The sequence below is a fragment of the Coregonus lavaretus genome (genome assembly GCF_964263955.1).
Source record: "Coregonus lavaretus genome assembly, chromosome: 31".
Taxonomy (NCBI): domain Eukaryota; kingdom Metazoa; phylum Chordata; class Actinopteri; order Salmoniformes; family Salmonidae; genus Coregonus; species Coregonus lavaretus.
In genome coordinates, this window is record NC_140018.1 from 33,316,419 (window position 1) to 33,339,324 (window position 22,906).

The following is a 22,906-nucleotide window of genomic DNA, read 5'->3' on the forward strand; positions in this document are numbered from 1 at the left end:
TTTGTAGATCAGTCAGTCACAATTGAACCACAATGGATCACGTATTTGATGCTCACTACCATAGCCACTGTCATGCAAGACTAGTGAAGGCTTTGCAGGAGTGCCCATAGCAATTACCAGAATTAACCACTTCAGGAATAAACAGATGGGTATTACTGTAGCTCTTATTGATAGCATGTACAAAGAGAGCAAATTCAAGTGTAGGGTGTGGCCGACAGAAAATTCACTTAGTCATCATGATTAACCTTCAGTAACTCCATTTATGGCTTCACATACTGTATAAGGCAGAGCAGAGCCCAACTATACAATCATTTGACAGCCTTGATAACAGTGTACATAATACCATTCCAGATATGCCATTAATAATCAAATCAGTCAAGTGTTTTGGTAGCAGTAAATATTGTCTGTGGGTACAAAGAAACGCTCTGGGACCTACTCAGAGTTAAACAAATATTTCTCACCAAAGCATACATTATCTGAGCGCAATGATATAAATGTAATGCAAATACGGACTTTAATCACGTGCAAGAAATATCAGGTTCTTTTTTTACTTGAAAATAAATTGACAAATGTGATGCATCCCTGATGTAACATAAGAACAAAAAAAAGACAAACAAATGTGAAGGTAATATGACAGGTGTTCAGTTAGTGGGTGATTAATGGCTTTTCACATGTAATATAGCTATCCATACAAAACAAATACATTGAGCACTATCAGACATTTCCTTTAAACTAAAATGGATCTGAAGAGTTGTCATATGCTTCATATGAACAATAGATAACATAACTGCAGTACTTTTTACCAGCTTTATTAATAAAATATCCTAAGAATAGTAAATACATCTCTGACTATCAATTTACACAACCTTCCTTTTCAGTTCATTCTGAAGACTGTTTTGGGAAGAGTTAAGATAATACTGTACTTCTGAAATGATTGATACATTTTTTGTAAACATTTTTAGTCATTTAGCAGACGCTCTTATCTAAAGCGACTTACATGATCAATTAGGGTTAAGTGCCTTGCTTAAGGGCACATCAACAGATTTTTCACCTAGTCGGCTCGGGGATTAGAACCAGCGCAAGCAACCCAAAAAGCTTGGGGCCCCTTTATTTTTAATAATTTCCATAACATTGTGAAATTAATACAAAACCAACATAATACCCTTTTAAAAACTGAAAATCCTCAGTCATACAATATAAATGTTATTGCACAATAGGCCTTCTTGCAGAGTGGCAAGCCTCAGTCACTACTCAAACATATGAAACATAAGACATTGATTTTCTGATGCTTTAATAGGAACACTAACATTTAAGATGCTTTAAGAAAAGATACTTTAAGAAAAATAAAGAGATGAATCGTGGTTGATTAAATGTAGCCGGGTCGTTAACGGTTGGTGGGTGTCTAAGGCTCTGCCATGGCAGAGCTGACTGAGTCCTGGGGGGCAGCTGTTGCCTGCTGGGAGCTGTAGTCTTGCCCCTGGCCCTGGGAGCCAATGCCGGGCTGGGGGCCCACAGAAGAGTCATGGCCATGGGGGGCCTGTGGCTGCATGGGGGGCTGCCCAGGGAAGTCTCTGGGGCCGCCGTGAGGAGGGTATGGGGCCGCCCAAGGGGGCAGGTGCTGGGGTGGGATGGAATGATCACGTGGTCCATAGTGCCCGTAGGTACGTAGGGGTCCCATGGGTCGGGCCATAGGAGTGCCGCTGGAAACACCTAGGTAGAAGGGAAAACAAATATAATACCATAGTACCAACATAACAATAGCATTACTAACCACAACTGAAATACTAATAGCAAAGAGTCAACTTGAGGTAAAAGCTGGGGGCCAGAATTCACCACCTACCGAATGAGGGAGGCACCGGTCCATAGTGAGAAGGTGGAGGAGGGCCCCAGTGGTGTGGGGAAGGGGGATTGTAAGCACCAGGTGGTGGAGGCCGATATCCGGGTGGGATCATGGGACCAGGCGGGTGTCCATTAGGCGGTGGGGGTCCGGGAGGCATCATGCCTGAGTGTCCGTTGTCTGGTCGGTACACGGGAGGCATGAAGGGTGGGGGTGGGGGAGGAGGGATGTGGTGGGGGCCGGGGCCGGGAGGGGGACGGTAGCAGAGTCCAGAGGGATAGCTGATGATTGGTCTGAGGGGGCCGGGGCCTGAGTCGGGGGGGGAGCTGATGGGAGAGACCAGGAGGGAGCCAGGACCCTGAGGTCGAGAGTTCTGGAGGAACAACAAACAACAAACATTAAAACGAAGAATAGCAATATGTCCATTGTGCTTGTAGCCCTGTTGCTGGCACCAACAGTGAAGACCCCTTTCATGTGATTCAAACAGTTTCGTTAGGTTAGAACAAAACAAACACAATCATGCACATGTGAGAAAGACAACAATAACCCACAATAAGTCAAGTTACACAGTTCCACAAGAATCACACTGATTTCGGAATCAGGACCGTTTCCACAAAGCATTAACCTCAAACACACACACAGCTTTAAATGATAACACATTTGAGATATCCATCATGTAGTTGTGCTGAAGTTAAGGCTTTGTAGAACAGTGCCACCATTTCACTCAGTGGGGGTCAGAGGGTAGTCTTGCCCCTGGCCCTGGGAGCCAATGCCGGGCTGGGGGCCCACAGAAGAGTCATGGCCATGGGGGGCCTGTGGCTGCATGGGGGGCTGCCCAGGGAAGGTCTTAATGTAAGGAACATGTAAAAGAGCTTACAGACGGGCCGCGGTAAGTGGCGAAGGTATCTGACTTCAAATGGGAGTAGAGCGGCAAAACGCAAGCAGTTTTGCTAGTGGCTCGGGTCGTGGTACTCACTCCAGTGAGCGGCGCCGCTGGCTCGGCACTCAAGGCTTCAAAATATTAAATTAGCTGAAGTCTTGAGCGGCACATGGTTGACCAATGAGCAGAGTTCATCTTGCCAACCAATCAAACAATGTTTTAATGACAACCTTCGAACTGACAACAACCGGGGACCGCTGGTCTCTACAAGATTTTCTCGAGGTTCAATTGCCGTTTACCGAGGCCCGTCTGTAAGCGCCTTAAGACAAGTAACTACGCATGTCAGAATCCAGCAAGCAATGTTAAGTCTGACAACCATGTGAAGCCACTACCCAGCTGCCTGCCACTCCAGCCACTGATCCACAGCTGGGGTAAGCATGCTCACACACACATCCGCAATCCCTGCCACCGCTGCCTGGAACATAATACTCACTGCCTCTGGGTTCTCTGTGGAGGCCTGGGCCTCAGCCTGTGACTCTGCCTCTAGTGGAGTGGTCTGCTTTAGTGCAAACACACCCACATGATGGAGGAACAGGGGGGAGAGATGCACACACCACAGTAAGTACTGAAGGGGTTTCATTGAAACTTTCCTTCTCTAGTTCCATGTCACTTTTTCCCTCCTGACATGGTTACGTAATAAGGAAACAAATAAGCTGTGGAAATTGACTGAAACTTACCGAGCAGTCCAGATTGCTTAGTGAGGATGTACGTGGGGCCATTGTGTCTGTGGAGGAGCAAAGGGCAGAATGATTAGAGGAGATTTAGGATAAGGGCACAATTAGGGAATAATACTACATCAACCCTCAGTGACTACAAATATAATCTCTACCAGGTCTAGCAGCCACTGGGTGTTTGTGGTCAAGAGGGTAACGGCCGTGAGGGTCAGATGGAGGTCGTGGTCCTATTGGACACAAAATACACGGTGATGCCATATTCTCATCTTCTCGAATGCTAATCTTGGCTCTCCTGGTTGTCATTAGACACCTGACTCTAGACCACGTTGCTGGTTCATGCTACCATCTATTTATAGCAAAGTCTGGTCTATTTGCAGTCCGAGGAAAATGTTTGGTCATGTCATGGTAGGATATTACTCTTCTAGAACTAGAACACTTGCGGATAAATATTAATACCACATCTCATATGGTTTAAAAAAATAAAGCAAAGGCTAAAGCTTTTGTAACCTAACGAGTTGCCCCTTACATATGATCTCACAACAGCTGAACACAACAAAAACAACACCATAGTACTGGAAGAGCAAGAGGCGTTATTCCAAATTGTGAAAGAAAATGAAGGCATGGGAACATTCTGGATCATCTGGACACTCAAACACAGGTGAGAAAGATGGGTATGGCAGTAGAGGGATAAAAGATGGCAGTGAAAGAGACATGAAAGAATGTCATAGAAAATCAAAAAGGAAGTAATCAGAAGACAAAAAAAAGGAAGAGGAAAAGGTCAGAGGTGGGTACCAACTAGGAGCAGGATGAGAGCAGTAGGAAGAAAAATAAGGAAGGGAAATTATTGAAACACCACAGGGGAGGTGAAGAAAGGGAAAAAGGAAAGGTGAAAAAGAGAGCAGCGAGTCGGGGCATACAAGGGTGAACAAGGAGGGGTTTGATTGGCTGAGGGATGGTACTGCTCGGCCAATCAGAAGGGCCAAGGCTGTCCGGGGCGAGGGTTCAGGAGTCTCACCGTAGAGCTCGTTCCTTCGCCCCACGGGGGCAGAGGGGGGGCGCCCGGGACCCTCTATCATGAGAGGGGGGACGGGGCGCCGCCACTCACAGGTGAGGGCCCGTACGAATCACCTGTTTAGCAAAAGCATTTAACAACCTTTAAAACAACAAAACACACAACCAACACCACACAGCCAAATACCGCTGTCAGTCTCTCCACATTGGACCAGCTTCAAGGAATTCAAATCAAAACATCAGGAAAACATGCATTTCAGAAAGTAGAGATCAAACAGCAGATGGGGTATCAGACAGTCAAAACATCCAAGAACTAATCTGAAATGCAGTCACAGCTGAAATCCAACCGACAAGACAATAGAAATTAGCCCTGCCAGGTATGAAACACAGTGGGCAGTTCAGGAACGTTACAGAACGTTCAGATATAAATATATGATTCTCTGTCTTCAAGAATAGAGTCATTTCAGCCCTATTCATTTCATTTCTATCTGCAAGTTATATTCTGATGATTTTGCCTTACTGAATGCGCCACAGACGTGCCAGTCGCCAGCACGAAATAACAAAGGGAACTCTGAGGATTGGTTCTTACCTCGTCGGAGAGGCATGGGAGCCATCCCAGGGGTGGGCTTGAACAGAGGCCTACGGAGCTCATTCAGCTTGCTGGACATGTCAGTCAGTCTAGGGTAAAAAAGAGAACAGGCATTTAGCTTCTCAATACTGTACCTCCAAACCTAGACTAATATAGCTTACTGCATTTCAGGGCTCAAAACTGTGACCAAAACACTTGCATTTGCGACCCTTTGACTTGGCAGTGCGACCAATTTTAAATTGGTTGCTAGGGTGCCAGTGAATCTTTTTTAGCCGGTCACGTTAGTTTTTGGTTCACAATTTGCTTATTTTTTCTTTATTATTATGATTGTGCAATTGACCAAAAATAGACCATATGAACGGATCTGCCTGTCCCCATTTTGAGTGAGCAATAGGTGAGAGGTGCATTCTAATAAGCACAACCATATGACCGTTGCTTAAAATGCAATTGCGGGAAAAATACAGTTTGCAAAGCAACTACTGTTGTTCTAGTTACAGAGAGGAGAGTCACTGCTTTCTGTGAGTATATAATTACATTTCTCACCTCTCAATATGGAGTTCATGGCACCACTTTACAACTGGAGTAGGCTATGTAGTATATGGTTTTGATGCGCCGCGGAGCGCGCCATTTGCGGTGAATAAGGCTACATCAAGTAGCCTGTATAGGCCTAGAGCTGGAAGGTTTTTGTAGGACATTACATTCGCTAATATATTAATAAATTAGCCTACATTGGCTATCTAGTAACATTATCATATTTAGAGTTAGCAATCTAGATAAGTGTTTTGAGTTCCCACATCCTCAGGTGGTGAATAATATAGCCTAGGCCAATATGCACAAAGTTGTCCAAAAATACATCGGATCATTTTGGATTCTATTTCGACAGGTTGCACATCAAAATACCAACCATGCATTCCCTGGATATGTTAGATGAAATATCTTACTTTTTGAATCTTAGACTACCATCTCAGTTGTCTTACTTGTCACAGGATTATTTATTTTCTTATACTGGCTACTGTTGATAGTGTACAGAAAGAAAACTAGCATTCCTCTTGGCTGGCCTACTGTAGACATATTGACCTCTGCTTTGAAAAGCAGTCTGTCTTAAAGGGACAATGTCCTATTTTGAGATGTAATTTTTTTTTTTAAAGACAGGCCTACTTTAGAAACCAAATTCTGCAATTAATGCAGTGCAATTCTAACGAATAGAATAATGTCTTACATTGCAAAATTATATCATACAGCTTTTTAATACATCATTAATTAATATCCAAATGTAGCCTATTACTAGCTGAATATAGAGAGAAAGCATGCTTCCCAATGCATTTATAAAACAGTTCACGTTGAACCCTGAGTAAATATATCCAAATCAATGTAGGAACACAAGGGCATGCTAATTTAAAAGATGGCTAGTCATTATTAGCCTGGTTCTGTATGGAATGCAGGTACATTATGGGACACAGGTCAGGTCACCATCTCTGTGCAGTGGCGAAAAATTGGTGCGACCAAATCATGTGCTGGTGCCATCAACTGAATAAGCCTAGAGCCCTGCATTGGTATAGCCCAATTGAGTCTGTTGTATTAGTGTTGCACTCACTTGTTACGAAGGTTAGTTCTTTCCTTCTTCTCGTCCAACAGAGCTCGCTCAGCAGCACGTGCAATCACCTAGAGAGAAGAAAGAGAGACATTTAAAATCTCCTGTTTTGGACTAAATTCACCTTACAATTTACTAGCCAAACAGTAGACTTAAAAAAAAATTATTGTCCTACTGTATGTGCCATCGGTGGGGGTTGAAAAATGAGAAAAAGACACATTTCCATTGTTTCTGTAACAAATGGACTAATAAAGTTGTACTGTACATACCCAGTTCTCGTGGGATTTCTGCTCCTGCTCAATGATCAGGGCTTTGTAGGACTTCTCAGTCCGTTTCAGCTCGTCCTGGATCTCTTTGATGCGCTGCCTATATACCTTGACCTCCTCCTCGGCCTCTAGGGCCTTGCCGTGCACCTCCGTCAGCATGTCTTCCTTGTTGCTGCGCTCAAACTCCTCCTTGGTCAGCTTCCTGAAAGGTGACACACACATTAAATCAAACTCTCAATTTAAAGTGCATTTGAAAACCTCAAACTTCACAATAAAAGAATACAGTAAAAGACATTGAACAATGTTTTTTACATGCTGTGGTGCCACTGAGAACAAACCCTACAACGGTATTAACGCATGAACTGAACTGCTTCTGGTTCTACTTACTGCTGCAAAGCATTCTCCTTCTGCTGGTACATCTCGGTCATGATCTCGTTCTTCTGCTGCAGGGTGTTGTACTGGTTCTCCAGGTGGTTCCTGTCACTTTTCACCAACAAGATGTCATGCTCCAGCTGCTGATATTGTTCTGTGGCGATAACAAGTTGATAGTGTTGAGAGAGAAAAGGGAGTGATGCATTTCAAACTCTAGTTGCTGGGATAAAGTGCTTGACATACCTTCCAGCTCTTTCCTGGCCTTCTCTTCGTTCAGCAGCTTGGTCATGAAGCGATCGCGCTCTTCCTCCACGACAGACAGAGTGGTCTGGACCTGTGGTAAGTTGTGCCAAAAGTTAGCGTAAGAGTTGACACACTTCTTGGTTCTGAGCATCAGTTTTATTGGCTTTCAGGTACACAGAAATGTTGGTCCGTTCAAGAATGAACTCAGTCTTACCCGAGAGACGTCCATCATTTGCTTAATGCGGTTTTGGATGACGGTCTGCTTGTCTGAAATGGATCAAACATAATTGTAAACACATTACTGACACGTTTCAGGAAACTAGGCGTATGTCGGAGAGGCATTTGAATGTAAACATTTATCAAAATTAGTTTTTTGGCAGAAATGCCTTCTGGAACATGTGAACTTTCATGTGCCTTAATAACAAACTTGTATGCCATCTGTAAATACGAATACAATTGTTAAATTACGAGCCTAGCTGGTTTAGCCACGGAAAAAGACAGGAACCTTCCTGCCAGCCATGATTGGCTGAGATAATGGATGGGCTGGACATAATGAGATGAGTTTGGATTGGTCTGCCATGTAGCACGCTTGTCTATAACATGAGCTTCTCAGTATGTGTAGGTAATCCTTTCTAACTTTGCTTTTTTGAAAGATGCTCTCCACTTTCTGGAGAACCGAGCTTTGAAATCCAGTGGAAGCATAGTATGATAGCTAAGGAGATGGAGAAAATGTTGTTGTTTGATTGCAAATATGTGGAGGGAGTCGAAAAGAGAACACACAGAAAGAAGGCAGTTGTATAAAACACCCGTCTCCGGATTACATCTTCAAACTAAGGGCAACCATGGCATCCGTGACAGAGGGAGAAGTGTTCAGCCATGTATTCAGGTAAGAGAGTCTAGCTAGCTACATTTTACGATATTATAAATTTCTAATTTTATCAGAAAGTCGTTTTCATTGCAAAATAAATCTTACTGTTAGCCGGCTGGCTCGCTAGCTAACGTTACTTGTATGATCTGTGTAGTAATATTACTTGTATCTCAGAGCCATTTGCATCGCTAGATATAGCCTAATGTTAGCTAGGTAGCATTGAACCTAGTTGGTTAGTTTTAGCTACCAGCAGATTCATACAGGGTAGTAACGTCGAGTTGGAATTATGGTTAATTGTTTAGCTAGCTAGTCTAAACAAAAGACTCCACTATGCAAGTAACCATTTCACTGTACCGTTTACACCTTCTGTATCCTGTGCATGTGACAAATAAACGTTGATTTTATTTTATATAATGTGTGTGTTTACCAGAGATGGTAATGTGAAGAACATGACCGGCACAAAAGTCAAATTTGGATATAACGTTAGGCCAACGAGACAGTGTCCAAGTTCTAAAATTCTCTGTAGAATGCCCTGCTTTTACTTCATCACACTCACAACCGTAAGCTATTTTCTGTAATTATCTCGCCCTTAACTTGTAAATAATGATCTTGTTGGGAGTTTATTTTCCTGTAATAATGAATACAAATTAGCTAAAGTTAAGACGTTGTCAGCTATATGATATGGTCATTATTTGAACTGGCTAGCCAGCTAACTTAACATTAGCTAGCTGCTAACAAGCTAGAAACTAACCAAAACATTGTTTAGAAATTTGCTTTTAGTTGCCTGGTTTGCTAGATTGACATAACTAAATTCATTTTTAAACAGATGGGTTTATTGGTGTTCAAATACAACAGTTATGCTATTTTGGACCACCAGGCTGCTGATGTCATGCAGCCTGTTGTTTTTGTGTTTATACTTTTTCATAACGACAACGACAAGTTTGATGTCGGACGACAATAGAATGTTCATGATGTCACTGCGACAACTGTCTACAGACACGTCGATAGACGTAGTATAAACTACCCTTTAGTCTTGAAATCTTTGGTTGTTTAGTACACTACAGTACTCACTGTTTAGCACATGTGAATCCTTAAAGAGAGGGGTGGGGCATTGGCTTAAGAGGGTGTGAACGATGCTGAATGGGTATAGACAAAGAGGAGCTCTCCAGTAGGTGTACCAAAACATTAAATTGATCATTTTGTCAAAAGTGGGGTTACAAGTTTATCAACTTTCAAAGCAGAATTAATTTCCCATTGTTCTTCAACTGTAGTGTATGATATACCATTTTCTAGCTCTGAGTCTCTACTTTTATCCAATGTAAAAAACATAAGAGAAGGCTGGTAGGAGGAGCTATAGGAGGACTGGCTCACTGTAATGGGATAAATGGAACGGAGTCAAGCACGTTGTCTCCATGTGTTTGATGTGTTTGGTACCATTCATTTTATTCCATTCTAGACATTACAAGGAGCCCGTCCTCCTATAGCTCCTCCCACCAGCCTCCTCTGATTAGGACACTGTGTCAGATGACTTACCATTAGAAGCTTCCCGGTTAGCCACAACTCCATCTTTCAGATCATCGCAGGCCTCCAGGTCTCCTAGCAGGTCAGACAAAACCTGCCAGAGAGGGAGAGAACCACCAATTATACACTACACTTTTCCCCTGGAATCAGTCAAGAAGAAGGATTTTTCTTAACATAATACAGGTGCCATGTTTCTTTGTCATCAGAGTGCGTTTGAGAAGGTGTGAAAAGGAATTGATGCGGTGTAACAATATCGTAACTTTAAAAAAAAAACTCACCTCAACGTTGTGGTCCTTCTGAACGAGGGAATCCTCCAGGTCTTTCTGGGACTTCTGGTAGACTTTGATCTGCTCGCTCATCTCCCTGTGCTTCTCCTCCCACAACTTGGCAGCATGGTGCAGCTGTAACAAGGAAATGAGGTCATAAAGACAGTTCTATGCAGGCCCTGCATGGCCAATGAGTCCTACACATGAGGCTTCAAGTGTGAATCGTTGTTCTGTATTGGTACTCACTGAGAGGTTCTCCTCCTTCAGGGTGGCAATATCCTTCTCCAGAACCTGGCGCTGGACTTTCTGGGCATCTTCACGGAGCTTGGCTTCATCCATCAGAATGGTAGCCTACAGATTCAATGACAAGGATAATTAAAGGAAATGGACACTTTACATTTGATTGTTGCAATGTTAACATATTTGACATGTTTTCATTGGGCATGTTCACTTATATGAACTATACCTTTGAGAGTGCGTCCTGGGTCTTCTTCGAGCTGCGCTTCAACTTCTCAATGGTTTTGTCCATTTCAGATATCTATGGGCAAAGATAATGATAAGCATAATGACAACCATTTTTCTCTGTGCTCACCAACGAGTCATCCTATTTAGGCTAGTAGCTGGCTAATAGTAGCTGCCTATGCTGTCTACATCAAGAAGCAACTGCTCTCTAGGGTGGTTATCTCTCTTGTTTGCAGGCTGTCCCTTCCTCTCTGTAGTCAATTACCAAATTTTCTGCACTAAACTATGTTGAATATTTATTTGCCTGTTGAAAATTAAAACTTCCTACAACGTCTCAAAGTTTGTGCTTGATTTGATTTCTCTAGAGAAACGGCACATTGAACTCACAGAATAAAACAAACTTAATTGAATTAAAAGAATTGAACAGTTGTCAGACAATTGGTTGTTTTGAAACCAGGGGGAACATTTTTATTCCGGCTAATCGCTCAATACTACTCACCATATCTTCATGTTTCGCAGTATTGGCTCGCTCATCGTCAAAGGATCTGGCGAGTAAGTTATTTTCCTTGTCCAGGCGCTCATTTTGTCTCTCCATCTCTTGCACAATATTCTATTGGATAGAAAAATAAAATGGTGTGTCAATTCAAACACTATGGAAAACAAAAAATAAATAAAAAATAGTCAGCATGACAATGATGTGTGATCAAGATAATATTTCCTAGAGACTCACCTCCAGTTCCTGGATCTTCTCCAGAGATGAAGTGGCAGATTTCTCAGATTGCTTTTGCTTTTCTTTAAGTTCTTCGCCCTGAGGGGAACCCAGTAGAAATACATTATCAAAACATTGTTATGTCCCTTAATTCACGTTGAACCCAAAATTCTGGATCTTGGTCAGTGAAAAGTCTCTGCAACTTACCTGTTGCTGCAGTTCAGCGACCTTTTGGAGTATCTCCTTCTTCTCTTGTTCAAGCCTTTCCATCCTGTCCGTCATCTCTTTTTCAGTAGCTAATAAAACATATGACAAGAGTATGAATTCAGACATGGTTTACACGTGACAAGGACACCAGCCTGTAGGCAATATGAATGAGGATTCACTATGCACCATAAATTGCCAGAGAGAAGTAGAAGAACTTACTTAGATATGACTTGCTTTTGACCTGTGAGAAAGGGAAAAGAAAAGTGGCAGCAAACAGCCTCCTCAACAGTAGCATACGATACATCATAGAATAACATGAAGCATTCAGATGATGAAATTATGAAAGCAGTGACTGTACAACAAGGACTTACAGATAGAATGCTCCTCCAGAGGAGGAAGAGGAAGCCGATGACCCCGGCACCTGCAGTGACCAGCACGGGTTCCCAGGACACGCCGTAGAAGTCTGGACCTGGCTTCCATTGCTCTGGCAGGCAGGTGACCATCTGGGGAGACACACAGGCCCAATCAGTGTTACTACAGCACATGTCTGGCTTAGCAAATAAGTTGGGCAATAGTTGGGCTGAGATGACAGAGGAAAATCAGTGATGTTAAACATTGAACTAAACCATCAGGCATTACAGTGTTCTGTTTAAAAGCATGGCTAATGGTTATCCCACTGAGCACCCTCTCAGTCAATGCGAAGCACATCTTCAGATCAAATCAAGGTGGGTTTAGAAATAGACCTAGCCTATAACCCAGTTGTTGATCAAAATCAATAAAGAGAGAATATTTGCCTTATCCTTACGTAATCAATGGGGATTGGATTGGCCTGGAGCCCTAACACTGTCCAACCATGGAGACCTTTGCACAATGCACGTGGCATACAGGCACAACACAGAACTTCCATCGCAGTCGCTCAGTGAAATTCAGGGATTAGCTAAATGAATCACCACAGCATGGATCTAACTAACAAGCCTTAGGCCTAGGATTTAGAGTGCAAAAGATTGCATCGTGTGCCCTTTCACCCTGTAAGATGGGCAATAAACAAAACAGATTATTGCATAACATCACTAGACATGAGCCACATGTATATTTAAATGGCCTGTAACCTCAGGTGATAGTTATGCAAGGGGAACATGTCAAAGTAAAATTCAACAACTTGAAGACACCTCTCTATCTGAGACACAGATAGAGGAAGAACAGATACTGCCAGTCTGGTAAGTGTGACATTTAGTTTTCTATGAGGAAGAGGGCTGGCAACTTCCACTTTGAAAACATCGAAACTAAAGAGCAATCTAGTGATCCATTCTAGGCTGCAACTATTGGGGAAACGCATTAGGTATTGGAGGACAAGTTCATTCCCCAAGACATTGAAGCTGCCAACATGATTCAGTTTCAATGTAGCTAGCAAGCCAGCCAGCCATACGGCGGCCTAAGACTTGACTAGCCAGCTAGCTACAATAGCTATTATAGAAAGAGTTCAACAAGATATCCTCCATACATTGGCAGTATCAACACTGTAGCCAACTACTTACATATTGAAGTTCCGTTAGAAATAATACGTAGAAGACAGACAGTTGATCAGATTCTGTCATCAGGGGCAACGTGGGTAAAGGGGTTGTTTCTTCTGCATCCATCGCGACGCTACCGTACGTTAGTTTGACAGCTGAGCTGGCTATCTGATGTTAACTAGGCTATTCAGAACGCTGAATAAAATATGATTATTGCATCACAATATACGTTCTGATTCGGGTTTATCACGTCTTTGTTGGATAGAACTAAAACATTCCACAAGTTTACTGACAAGTGAGCGCAATTTCCCACTCGATTTCTCCATTCAATTTGCCTATCTGACTCCCGCAGATTTATTATGATACCTCAAAAGAACATGTAGATTATTTTTCAAGCACTGGGTACTGTAATATTCATATGTGTCAGCATACTGAATTGTAATTGGATGCATTATACTGTGCTATGATTGGTTAAGACCACCCAGGTTGTGAGGTCATTCTAAAGATGATCATGGCCAGAGACACATGGACATGCCAGTTATAGCTAGTTAATAAAGAGCTACGTTTATAAATATCCTGTCGTCCTGCATTTTATTATTTTGTACAAAGCATACAAAACAAGACAGGTACCAAAACAAACTAAGCAAATATAGAGAGGATATGACTCTCACAGTCTCAGGGTAGGCTATCGTCCCTCAACTACATTTATATTAAAAGTCAGAATTGATCAAATAAATGTTAATATAAATGCCTAGTTGAGGGACGACGCTAAGGGTTGGCTATCCTTATTTTATTTTTTCTGTTCTCAAAATAGCCACTCTACTATCAAGGTCCAGGGAAGCCCGGTAGTAAACATATTTGGGAGGACCATCAATGATGGTAATGATCCAAGTCACATGCCATTGCAAATGAAATGACAAAAAAGCATTGCAACTAATTACAGGCCAATACCAAAGACATTAACCTCTTTCTGCCTATTCTTACAACCCATAAAAGTGATGTTGGTCAACTGTGCTGGTCCATTCCATATTCAGGGTCAATATCTCCCCAATTATTGCCTTTATTGTTTAAAATTATCTATATTCCCCCCCCCCCCCCCCCCCCCCCCCCCATAAATAATATTCAGATTTTCCCCAGTACTGTTTGAGGCCTACTTAACTACATGATTCTAGGGATGTGAGGCACTGAGCCTACCAAAGATTTTGTACCTGAACCTCATTTACGTTCTCTTTTACCATTTTGTTTAATTTCACTTTGTTGTCACTAGCAATAGATTGTATAGATGTGTCACAGTCCCCTTTAAGACTAAATCCATTTTTACAATGGCTGTACTTGAACTCAACATGATTCTGAGTTGCATAGAAAAGTAGCAGATGCTACATCCTTTTGACTATCTGGAGATAGGCCAATACAATCATTGCTTGTTTACTGTTATTTGGTGATTTACAGAAACAAAAGTGTTTGGGGTTTCTTGTGCTGTGTGACACATTCCTCACCATATTTACGTTTCACTGCATTTCTCCTCCCCCCTCTGTGTTTGGTGTTTTTGTATCAGTTAGTTTATTGTCTTTGACTGTTGCACTGACTAAAGTTTATGCTGTCATCCTCATCTCCTATCTCATTACATATGGGTGACGGCTCAAAGGATTGGTCAACATTTACATTTACATTTTAGTCATTTAGCAGACGCTCTTATCCAGAGCGACTTACAGTTAGTTTATTTTTCTCACTGGCCCCCCTTGGGAATCGAACCCACAACCCTGGCGTCGCAAACGCCATGCTCTACCAACTGAGCTACATCCCTGCCGGCCATTCCCTCCCCTACCCTGGACGACGCTGGGCCAATTGTGCGCCGCCCCATTGGGTCACCCCATTGGGTCAACTCAACCTTGTTCCTCAATCTGATTAACAAAACTGAATGTTACCTCTATTCTTGTCCCACATATTCCTAAAATGTTTGATACTACGTTTGGTGACAATGGGTTTTCCAATTGGCCATTGCAAAGTTTTGGCAACTTCCTCCCAAAATTCGAAATCACACTTTTCATTATGCTGCATAATGGCATGTATTGCCATTGAAATAGCATGATAATTCCCCTCATTTTTTTGAGTCTTAACTTTCTGATCCTCCACAACATTCCTGCCACCCTATACAATTTATGTTTCAGATTTGGTGGTTCAACAGCCTTATTTTCATTCATCTGTTTTGTCAAATTATTCTGATCTATGCATTTATCAGTAAGGTCGACTCCACAGTTAACTCTTATCACCATAGACAACAGCGTCACTATCAGTACAGTCAACTCCTACTATAGCACTAGGTCCACCCTTTACCAGTCCTTCCACCAACACCAGACCTCTGCGACCAACTCCCTTCCCTAATTTATTCTATTCTATTTTATTCCATTATATTGTTGTTAAATCATTATTATATATATGTTATTATAGTATAGCCTATAATTTCGTCCATCAAACAGGTAGGCCTACCTTTTATTTCTTAAATAGGAAGAAATAGGCTCGAACACGAAGCCCACTTGTTATAAAGTCAAATTAAAATGAAGACCCTATTGAGTAATCCCAACCCCACTTTATTCCGGCACCTAGAATAGTTCTCTCTATAAGCCAATATTTAATTTATAGGCCTATAGTGCAGGGCTAGGCAACCCTGGTCCAGGAGTGCCGCAGACACTTCATATTCTGGATTGAACCAACCTGGAACAGCAGGTGTGTTGAATTTAGGCAATCACTGAACTGATCAATTAGCTCAGTTGGTCAGGTGTGGTGCCTAGTTGGAACAAAATCCTGCAGAACCTGCTGCACTCCAGGAACAGAGTTGCCTACCCCTGCTATAGAGCCCCACAGTGGAGGTGTCATAATACCCATAAAACCTAGCGGTCAAACAGGGAAATGGTTCCAATTGTTTTTCCACCGTTCATTTTTCCTATAGGGAATTTTAGAAACACTTAAAATAAGGGCTGTGTTTCGTGTAGGCTTACCCTGGCATGACGTTTTGATAACCATTTAAATCGCTCTTGGACAAGGTGACTTTTATCAATATATTCGGCTCTATTTACTCTCAGATTCGAAAAATGCTAATTAGCATCAAAGTAGACATGCAAGACTACAAATCCCTGCAAGCCAAAGTCAGGGCTATCCAGAGCGTATCATATGCAGCAGCTGGTAAAAGGGTTGAGGGTTTGAATGGTGCACTTGAAGTCCACTAACTGTAAGTCGCTCTGGATAAGAGCGTCTGCTAAATGACAAAAATGTAAATGTAAAATGGAAAGGCCTTCACTGCAGGCTGCAGGGGTTGCCTTTCACCAGCAGGATCCTGACATTTCAAAGGTTAAGAAGGTGGACTTTGTGGCCTTTATAGCTATGGTGATAAATGGCACTGCCAAGGTGGAGAGAAGGTCCAGGAAGATAGAAATCATTGTGGAATCGGCGGAGAGGTTCCTGGGGCTGAAAGATTTCTCGACGAAGGAGTTACATGGAATATTGTCACAAGCCGTACCACCGTCTCAGGCCCTAGAGCCTGAGAAGGGAGATATGGAGAATTGAAAGAAGGAAGAAATAGGAGTTTTGTTTTGTCAATGTACTATTTTTATTTGGGTGGATTAAGTTAGTTTCCCTATCACGTATGGATTTTATTTTTACCTTGTTTTGGTTTCAACCCATCCAGTTGGTGGCGGCAATACACCTTTTTGGGTTGTAGTCCACCATAACGCCCACAGAAGAAGAAGAATACAGTGTATTGCAGGCATTTATTTATTTTATTTTTTTAGTCATTTAGCAGACGCTCTTATCCAGAGCGACTTACAGGAGCAATTAGGGTTAAGTGCCTTGCTCAAGGGCATGTCGACAGATTTTTCACCTAGTCGGCTCGGGGATTAGAACCAGCGACCTTTCGGTTACTGGCACAACACTCTTAACCACTAAGCTACCTGCCGCCCTATTTGACCTTGGACCATGTTTTGAACCCCACATTTAATGCAAATACCACTTAAATAGGAACAAATATGAATCATTGTTAATGTTTAGACAATTATTTTTGTCATGAATAAATACAGTTTAATGATACTTTTCTACTATTACGTGGGCGACCTTTATTTTGAAAAACTCAGAAATTCCGTGACCCGGAATTATTTTATTTTGTGTCGCTGACGAGGCGTTGGTAGCATGCATGGGGTTTGGAGCAAATTCACACTTTTTGCTAAACTACCTACATTATATTTTGCTAAAAATATAACAAATACAGTGGGGAGAACAAGTATTTGATACACTGCCGATTTTGCAGGTTTTCCTACTTACAAAGCATGTAGAGGTCTGTAATTTTTATCATAGGTACACTTCAACTGTGAAAGACGGAATCTAAAACAAAAATCCAGAAAATCACATTGTATGATTTTTAAGAAATTAATTTGCATTTTATTGCATGACATAAGTATTTGATCACCTACCAACCAGTAAGAATTCCGGCTCTCACAGACCTGTTTGTTTTTCTTTAAGAAGCCCTCCTGTTCTCCACTCATTACCTGTATTAACTGCACCTGTTTGAACTCGTTACCTGTATAAAAGACACCTGTACATACACTCAATCAAACAGACTCCAACCTCTCCACAATGGCCAAGACCAGAGAGCTGTGTAAGGACATCAGGGATAAAATTGTAGACCTGCACAAGGCTGGGATGGGCTACAGGACAATCGGCAAGCAGCTTGGTGAGAAGGCAACAACTGTTGGCGCAATTATTAGAAAATGGAAGAAGTTCAAGATGACGGTCAATCACCCTCGGTCTGGGGCTCGATGCAAGATCTCACCTCGTGGGGCATCAATGATCATGAGGAAGGTGAGGGATCAGCCCAGAACTACACGGCAGGACCTGGTCAATGACCTGAAGAGAGCTGGGACCACAGTCTCAAAGAAAACCATTAGTAACACACTACGCCGTCATGGATTAAAATCCTGCAGTGCACGCAAGGTCCCCCTGCTCAAGCCAGCACATGTCCAGGCCCATCTGAAGTTTGCCAATGACCACCTGGATGATCCAGAGGAGGAATGGGAGAAGGTCATGTGGTCTGATGAGACAAAAATATAGCTTTTTCGTCTAAACTCCACTCGCCGTGTTTGGAGGAAGAAGAAGGATGAGTACAACCCCAAGAACACCATCCCAACCGTGAAGCATGGAGGTGGAAACATCATTCTTTGGGGATGCTTTTCTGCAAAGGGGACAGGACGACTGCACCGTATTGAGGGGAGGATGGATGGGGCCATGTATCGCAAGATCTTGGCCAACAACCTCCTTCCCCCAGTAAGAGCATTGAAAATGGGTCGTGGCTGGGTCTTCCAGCATGACAACGACCCGAAACACACAGCCAGGGCAACTAAGGAGTGGCTCCGTAAGAAGCATCTCAAGGTCCTGCAGTGGCCTAGCCAGTCTCCAGACCTGAACCCAATAGAAAATCTTTGGAGGGAGCTGAAAGTCCGTATTGCCCAGCGACAGCCCCGAAACCTGAAGGATCTGGAGAAGGTCTGTATGGAGGAGTGGGCCAAAATCCCTGCTGCAGTGTGTGCAAACCTGGTCAAGACCTACAGGAAACGTATTATCTCTGTAATTGCAAACAAAGGTTTCTGTACCAAATATTAAGTTCTCCTTTTCTGATGTATCAAATACTTATGTCATGCAATAAAATGCAAATTAATTACTTAAAAATCATACAATGTGAAATTGCTGGATTTTTGTTTTAGATTCCGTCTCTCACAGTTGAAGTGTACCTATGATAAAAATTACAGACCTCTACATGCTTTGTGCGTAGGAAAACCTGCAAAATCGACAGTGTATCAAATACTTGTTCTCCCCACTGTATATATATATATATATATATATTGTGGCTTTCACATGATTGTTTACGAAAATAGGTCGAACTTCAAATGGTGAGTCATGGATGATCTGGAGTCGGAACTCAGGGTACCTGGAGAAGAACTGGGCGAAAATGAGTCTTCAGATGATGATGAATCAATCAACAGAAAACGAATCAAGAAGCCAAACCTACCCCTGGCGCCTCCTATATTTAAAGGTAATTGATAAAATACAGTGTGTAGACGAATATGTGAACCCTCGAGTAAGCTAAACCAGCTAGTTCAAGGTCCTGCCTACCGATTGGTGCTTCATACACTATGTATACACAAAAGTATGTGGACACCCCTTCAAATTATTGGATTCGGCTATTTCAGCCACACCCGTTGCTTACAGGTGTATAAAATCGAGTACACAGCCATGCAATCTCCATACACAAACATTGGCAGTAGAATGGCCTTACTGAAGAGCTCAGTGACATTCAACGTGGCACGGTCATAGGATGCCACCCTTTCCAACAAGTCAGTTCGTCAGGTTTCTGCCCTGCTAGGGCTGCCTCAGTTAACTTAAAGTGCTGTTGTTGTGAAGTGGAAACGTCTAGGAGCAACAACGGCTCAGCCGCGAAGTGCGAAGTGGGGTAGGCCACACAAGCTCACAGAGGACCGCCGAGTGCTGAAGCACATAGCTTGTAAAAATCATCAATCCTAGGTCGCAACACTCACTACCGAGTTCCAAACTGCCTCTAAAAGCAATGTCAGCACAATAACTGTTAGTCGGGCCGAGCAGCCGCACACAAGCCTAAGATCCCCATGCGCAATGCCAAGCGTCGACTGGAGTGGTGTAAAGATCGCCGCCATTGGACTCTGGAGCAGTGGAAACGCGTTGTCACATGTCACCATCTGGCAGTCTGACGGAAGAATCTGGGTTTGGTGGATGCAAGGAGAACGCTGCCTGCCCGAATGCGTTGCACCAACTGTAAAGTTAGGTGGTGGAGGAATAATAGTCTGGGGCTGTTTTTCATGGTTTGGGCTAGGACCCTTAGTTCCAGTGAAGGGAAATCTTAATGGTACAGCTTACATTGACATTCTAGACAATTCTGTGCTTCCAACTTTGTGGCAACAGTTTGTGGAAGTCCCTTTCCTGTTTCAGCATGACAATGCCCCCGTGCACAAAGCGAGGTCCATACAGAAATGTGGAAGAACTTGACTGGCTAGCTCAGAGCCCTGACCTCAACCCCATCAAACACCTTTGGGATGAATTGGAATGCCGACTGCCAGCCAGGACTAATCGTCCAACATCAGCGCCCAACCTCACTTAAGCTCTTGTGGCTGAATTGAAGCAAGTCCCCGCAGCAATGTTCCAACATCTAGTGGAAAGCCTTCCCAGAAGAGTGGAGGCTGTTATAGCAGCAAAGGGTGTACAACTCCATATTAATGCCCATGATTTTGGAATTAGATGTTTGACGAGCAGGTGTCCACATACTTTTGGTCACGTAGTATATGTCAGTGTCTGATTATCGTTTTCATCTTTACATAAGATGCTCTCTTTAGTCTTATTAATCAGTAGCTATGTCTGTTTCATTACAGAGACACCCCGTGAGACTGGCTTTCACAAGACCACAAGGAACTGCCTCCAACACATCAGGGAGGTCTTGCTGCACCATAGATGGCAGGATGCCGCAGAGTACATGGCCAGTTACTCACAGACACTGGAGGATACCACTGCAAACATGCCACAACTCTACGCTGAGGTAGGTCTATCTTTGGACTGACTGAACACTCACAAAGTGTAGCTAAGAAGTACTGTATAGATGCTAAGTTTGATTTCTTCAAACTTTGTCTTTCAGATAATTTGGAGGAAAGGCACAGAGATACTACACCACCATCCCGAATCGAAGCTGGAAGACTACAACAGCTTCTATGAGCGAGTGAAACACTCAGGAGTAAAGCATTACCTGAAGGTATGTTCCTTAATTGACCTCTTGATCTCTAAACTATCAGCCCTACTAAAGGACCCTAAGTCAATAGGTTTTGTTGTAGCATGAATATGATTGCCTACTAATAGACAGTTTGTTATTATCAATAACCCTATACTACTACTACTACTAGATAACTTTAGTTGTTGAATCTACTTTACAATGTCTTCTTTTTTTTTTACAAGCGTTCACCAAAATGGGTATGTCATCTTAGCCTTACCTGTTAGTCAGTCTACAACTTATTCTGCTGCCTATTATTGTATAAGTAAAATAATGCTGACAGTAATGACTTGAAAAAGGATCTGCAAGTATAAACACTGGTACGTCCCAAATTACACCCTATTCCCTATATAGTGCAATATGGCCCCTATGGTCCCTAGTCAAAAGTAGTGCACTATATAGGGAGTAGGGTTACATTTCGGACGCCAACATTATATTGATTTCAGCTGCATTAGTTCTGGGAAAGTGGGAATGTTTTATGCAATTATTGTATTTCTTTAGAAAGTTACAGCTTTCATGTCTCCAACAGGTACATTGTTGCCACGGTTACCCTCAGAGCCCGGGATGTCGCTGCTCACGATAAAGATTGACAAGATTGGGCTGAAAGATGCAGGGCAACGCATTGATCCCTACATGACAGTTAGTGTGAAAGGTACTGTATGTAGGCTATATTGTTTAAAATGCTGAGATGAGTTGCTTACCTTCACATCTGAAATGGTAAGGTCTGAAACAGTGATAATCTAGACATTTTGTAAAAAGAATTATCTCTGTTGAGTTGACGCTTGACAGTACATTTTTTATATATTTTTCCTGCAGAACAGCCCAAGTGAATCTGAACGTTTTGTTTCCCAACAGATGTGAATGGCATTGATTTGAACCCGGTGCAAGACACACCTGTGGCTACCCGAAAGGAGGACACATACATTCACTTCAGCGTAGACATCGAGATCCAGAGACATATCGAGAGACTACCAAAAGGTAGTCAACCTTTCTATTTCTACTGAATTAGTAGTGGGGCCTCTATTTAGCTAGTATCATGTAATATTAAGCTACTACAGTGTCCGTTTATGTTCAAATCCTTGCAGAGGGATTGGGCGGACAATTGTTAATCCTGAATTTTGTTCATGTTCCAGGGGTAGCTATTTTCTTTGAGTTCAAGCACTATAAACCCAAGAAGGGGTTTACCAGCACAAAATGTTTTGCCTTCATGGAAATGGATGAGATCAAACCTGGTCCCATTGTGATCGAGTTGTGAGTGACACATTGTTGAATTTTCCAGATTAACTTTCTTTAAATGTACTCTCTATTTTATTTAAAGATGAAAATAAATCAAATTTGATAACTATTTCTTTGGAGAATCTCAGATTTGAGTGCTATTTTTTGTTGTTGTTGGTCAGTCTGCCCTTTGAATATACAGTTTGAAATAATCACTTATTTATGCTATCGGATGTCGGGTACAAGAAGCCCACTGACTTCAAGAGGAAGAAGCTCCAGCTCCTGACAAAGAAGCCACTCTATCTCCACCTCCACCAGACGTTGCACAAAGATTAATAACCGAGGTCACTGAATGGAGCACATCAAGAAAGCAGAAGCACCACAGAATTCCACTGTAGTCATCAGACATCCAACAAAGTTTGGTGTACCTACTGCGTATCCGCCTCCACTCACATCAGCAATACTAAACCCAGCAGGCCCAAAGGCCACACCCTCAACTCTGTCATAGGATGGCCCTGGATGACACATATTAACTACAGCGGTGACAACACCCTACTGTATAATGCTGCGTTCGTAACCAGGTGGGAGGTGGGAATTTACCAGTTGTGAAGTCGTAAATACCAGTTGGATGCATTCACGTGCTTTGAACTTGTTGAGAAAGGCTGATTTGTCTAATGGCCAACAAGCTTCCTAAGCCATAAACTAAAAGCTATCATGCTGGTAAACAAATGAGTGTTAAAAAACCATATTAATAGATTGCTTTTTATAAATAAGGTTTTGTTGTTGCATTTAA

The 22,906-nt window shown here is 42.5% G+C and overlaps 1 protein-coding gene and 1 pseudogene across 4 annotated transcripts; one reads left to right on the plus strand and one right to left on the minus strand.

Moving 5' to 3' along the window:
• Positions 1-240: 240 nt before the first annotated feature.
• LOC311106334 (transport and Golgi organization protein 1 homolog) lies at positions 241-13,306 on the minus strand (annotated as a pseudogene). Its single transcript has 21 exons — positions 13,092-13,306; positions 11,928-12,059; positions 11,776-11,797; positions 11,557-11,645; positions 11,371-11,448; positions 11,140-11,250; positions 10,645-10,716; positions 10,425-10,529; positions 10,191-10,313; positions 9,925-10,006; positions 7,738-7,790; positions 7,524-7,614; positions 7,296-7,434; positions 6,912-7,110; positions 6,646-6,713; positions 5,052-5,140; positions 4,467-4,579; positions 3,607-3,678; positions 3,455-3,501; positions 1,841-2,210; positions 241-1,710 (listed from the first exon to the last, which is right to left on the minus strand). The product of its transcript is annotated as a transport and Golgi organization protein 1 homolog (transcript).
• LOC311106360 (axin interactor, dorsalization-associated protein-like) lies at positions 12,404-22,237 on the plus strand. 3 transcript variants are annotated; one of them, XM_084148699.1, is made up of 7 exons: positions 12,404-12,773; positions 18,986-19,143; positions 20,510-20,673; positions 20,770-20,883; positions 21,428-21,550; positions 21,754-21,876; positions 22,032-22,237. In XM_084148699.1, the coding sequence occupies exons 5-7, from the start codon at positions 21,463-21,465 to the stop codon at positions 22,151-22,153; spliced, it is 333 nt and encodes a 110-aa protein (XP_084004825.1). In that variant the 5' UTR covers positions 12,404-12,773; positions 18,986-19,143; positions 20,510-20,673; positions 20,770-20,883; positions 21,428-21,462; the 3' UTR covers positions 22,154-22,237. The 3 variants fall into 3 exon arrangements, 2 of the variants coding, with proteins under 2 accessions (XP_084004825.1, XP_084004826.1); XM_084148700.1 differs by lacking the exon at positions 18,986-19,143; XR_014610312.1 differs by lacking the exons at positions 21,428-21,550; positions 21,754-21,876; positions 22,032-22,237 and having other exon boundaries at positions 12,408-12,773; positions 20,770-21,117.
• Positions 22,238-22,906: the final 669 nt, after the last annotated feature.

Excerpts from the sequence above, each read along its gene's own strand:
- LOC311106360 (XM_084148699.1), top strand. The coding sequence starts at position 21,463 with ATGTCGCTGCTCACGATAAAGATTGACAAGATTGGGCTGAAAGATGCA. Across the intron at positions 21,551-21,753 it reads CATGACAGTTAGTGTGAAAG|ATGTGAATGGCATTGATTTG; the intron begins GTACTGTATGTA and ends GTTTCCCAACAG. Across the intron at positions 21,877-22,031 it reads TATCGAGAGACTACCAAAAG|GGGTAGCTATTTTCTTTGAG; the intron begins GTAGTCAACCTT and ends TTCATGTTCCAG.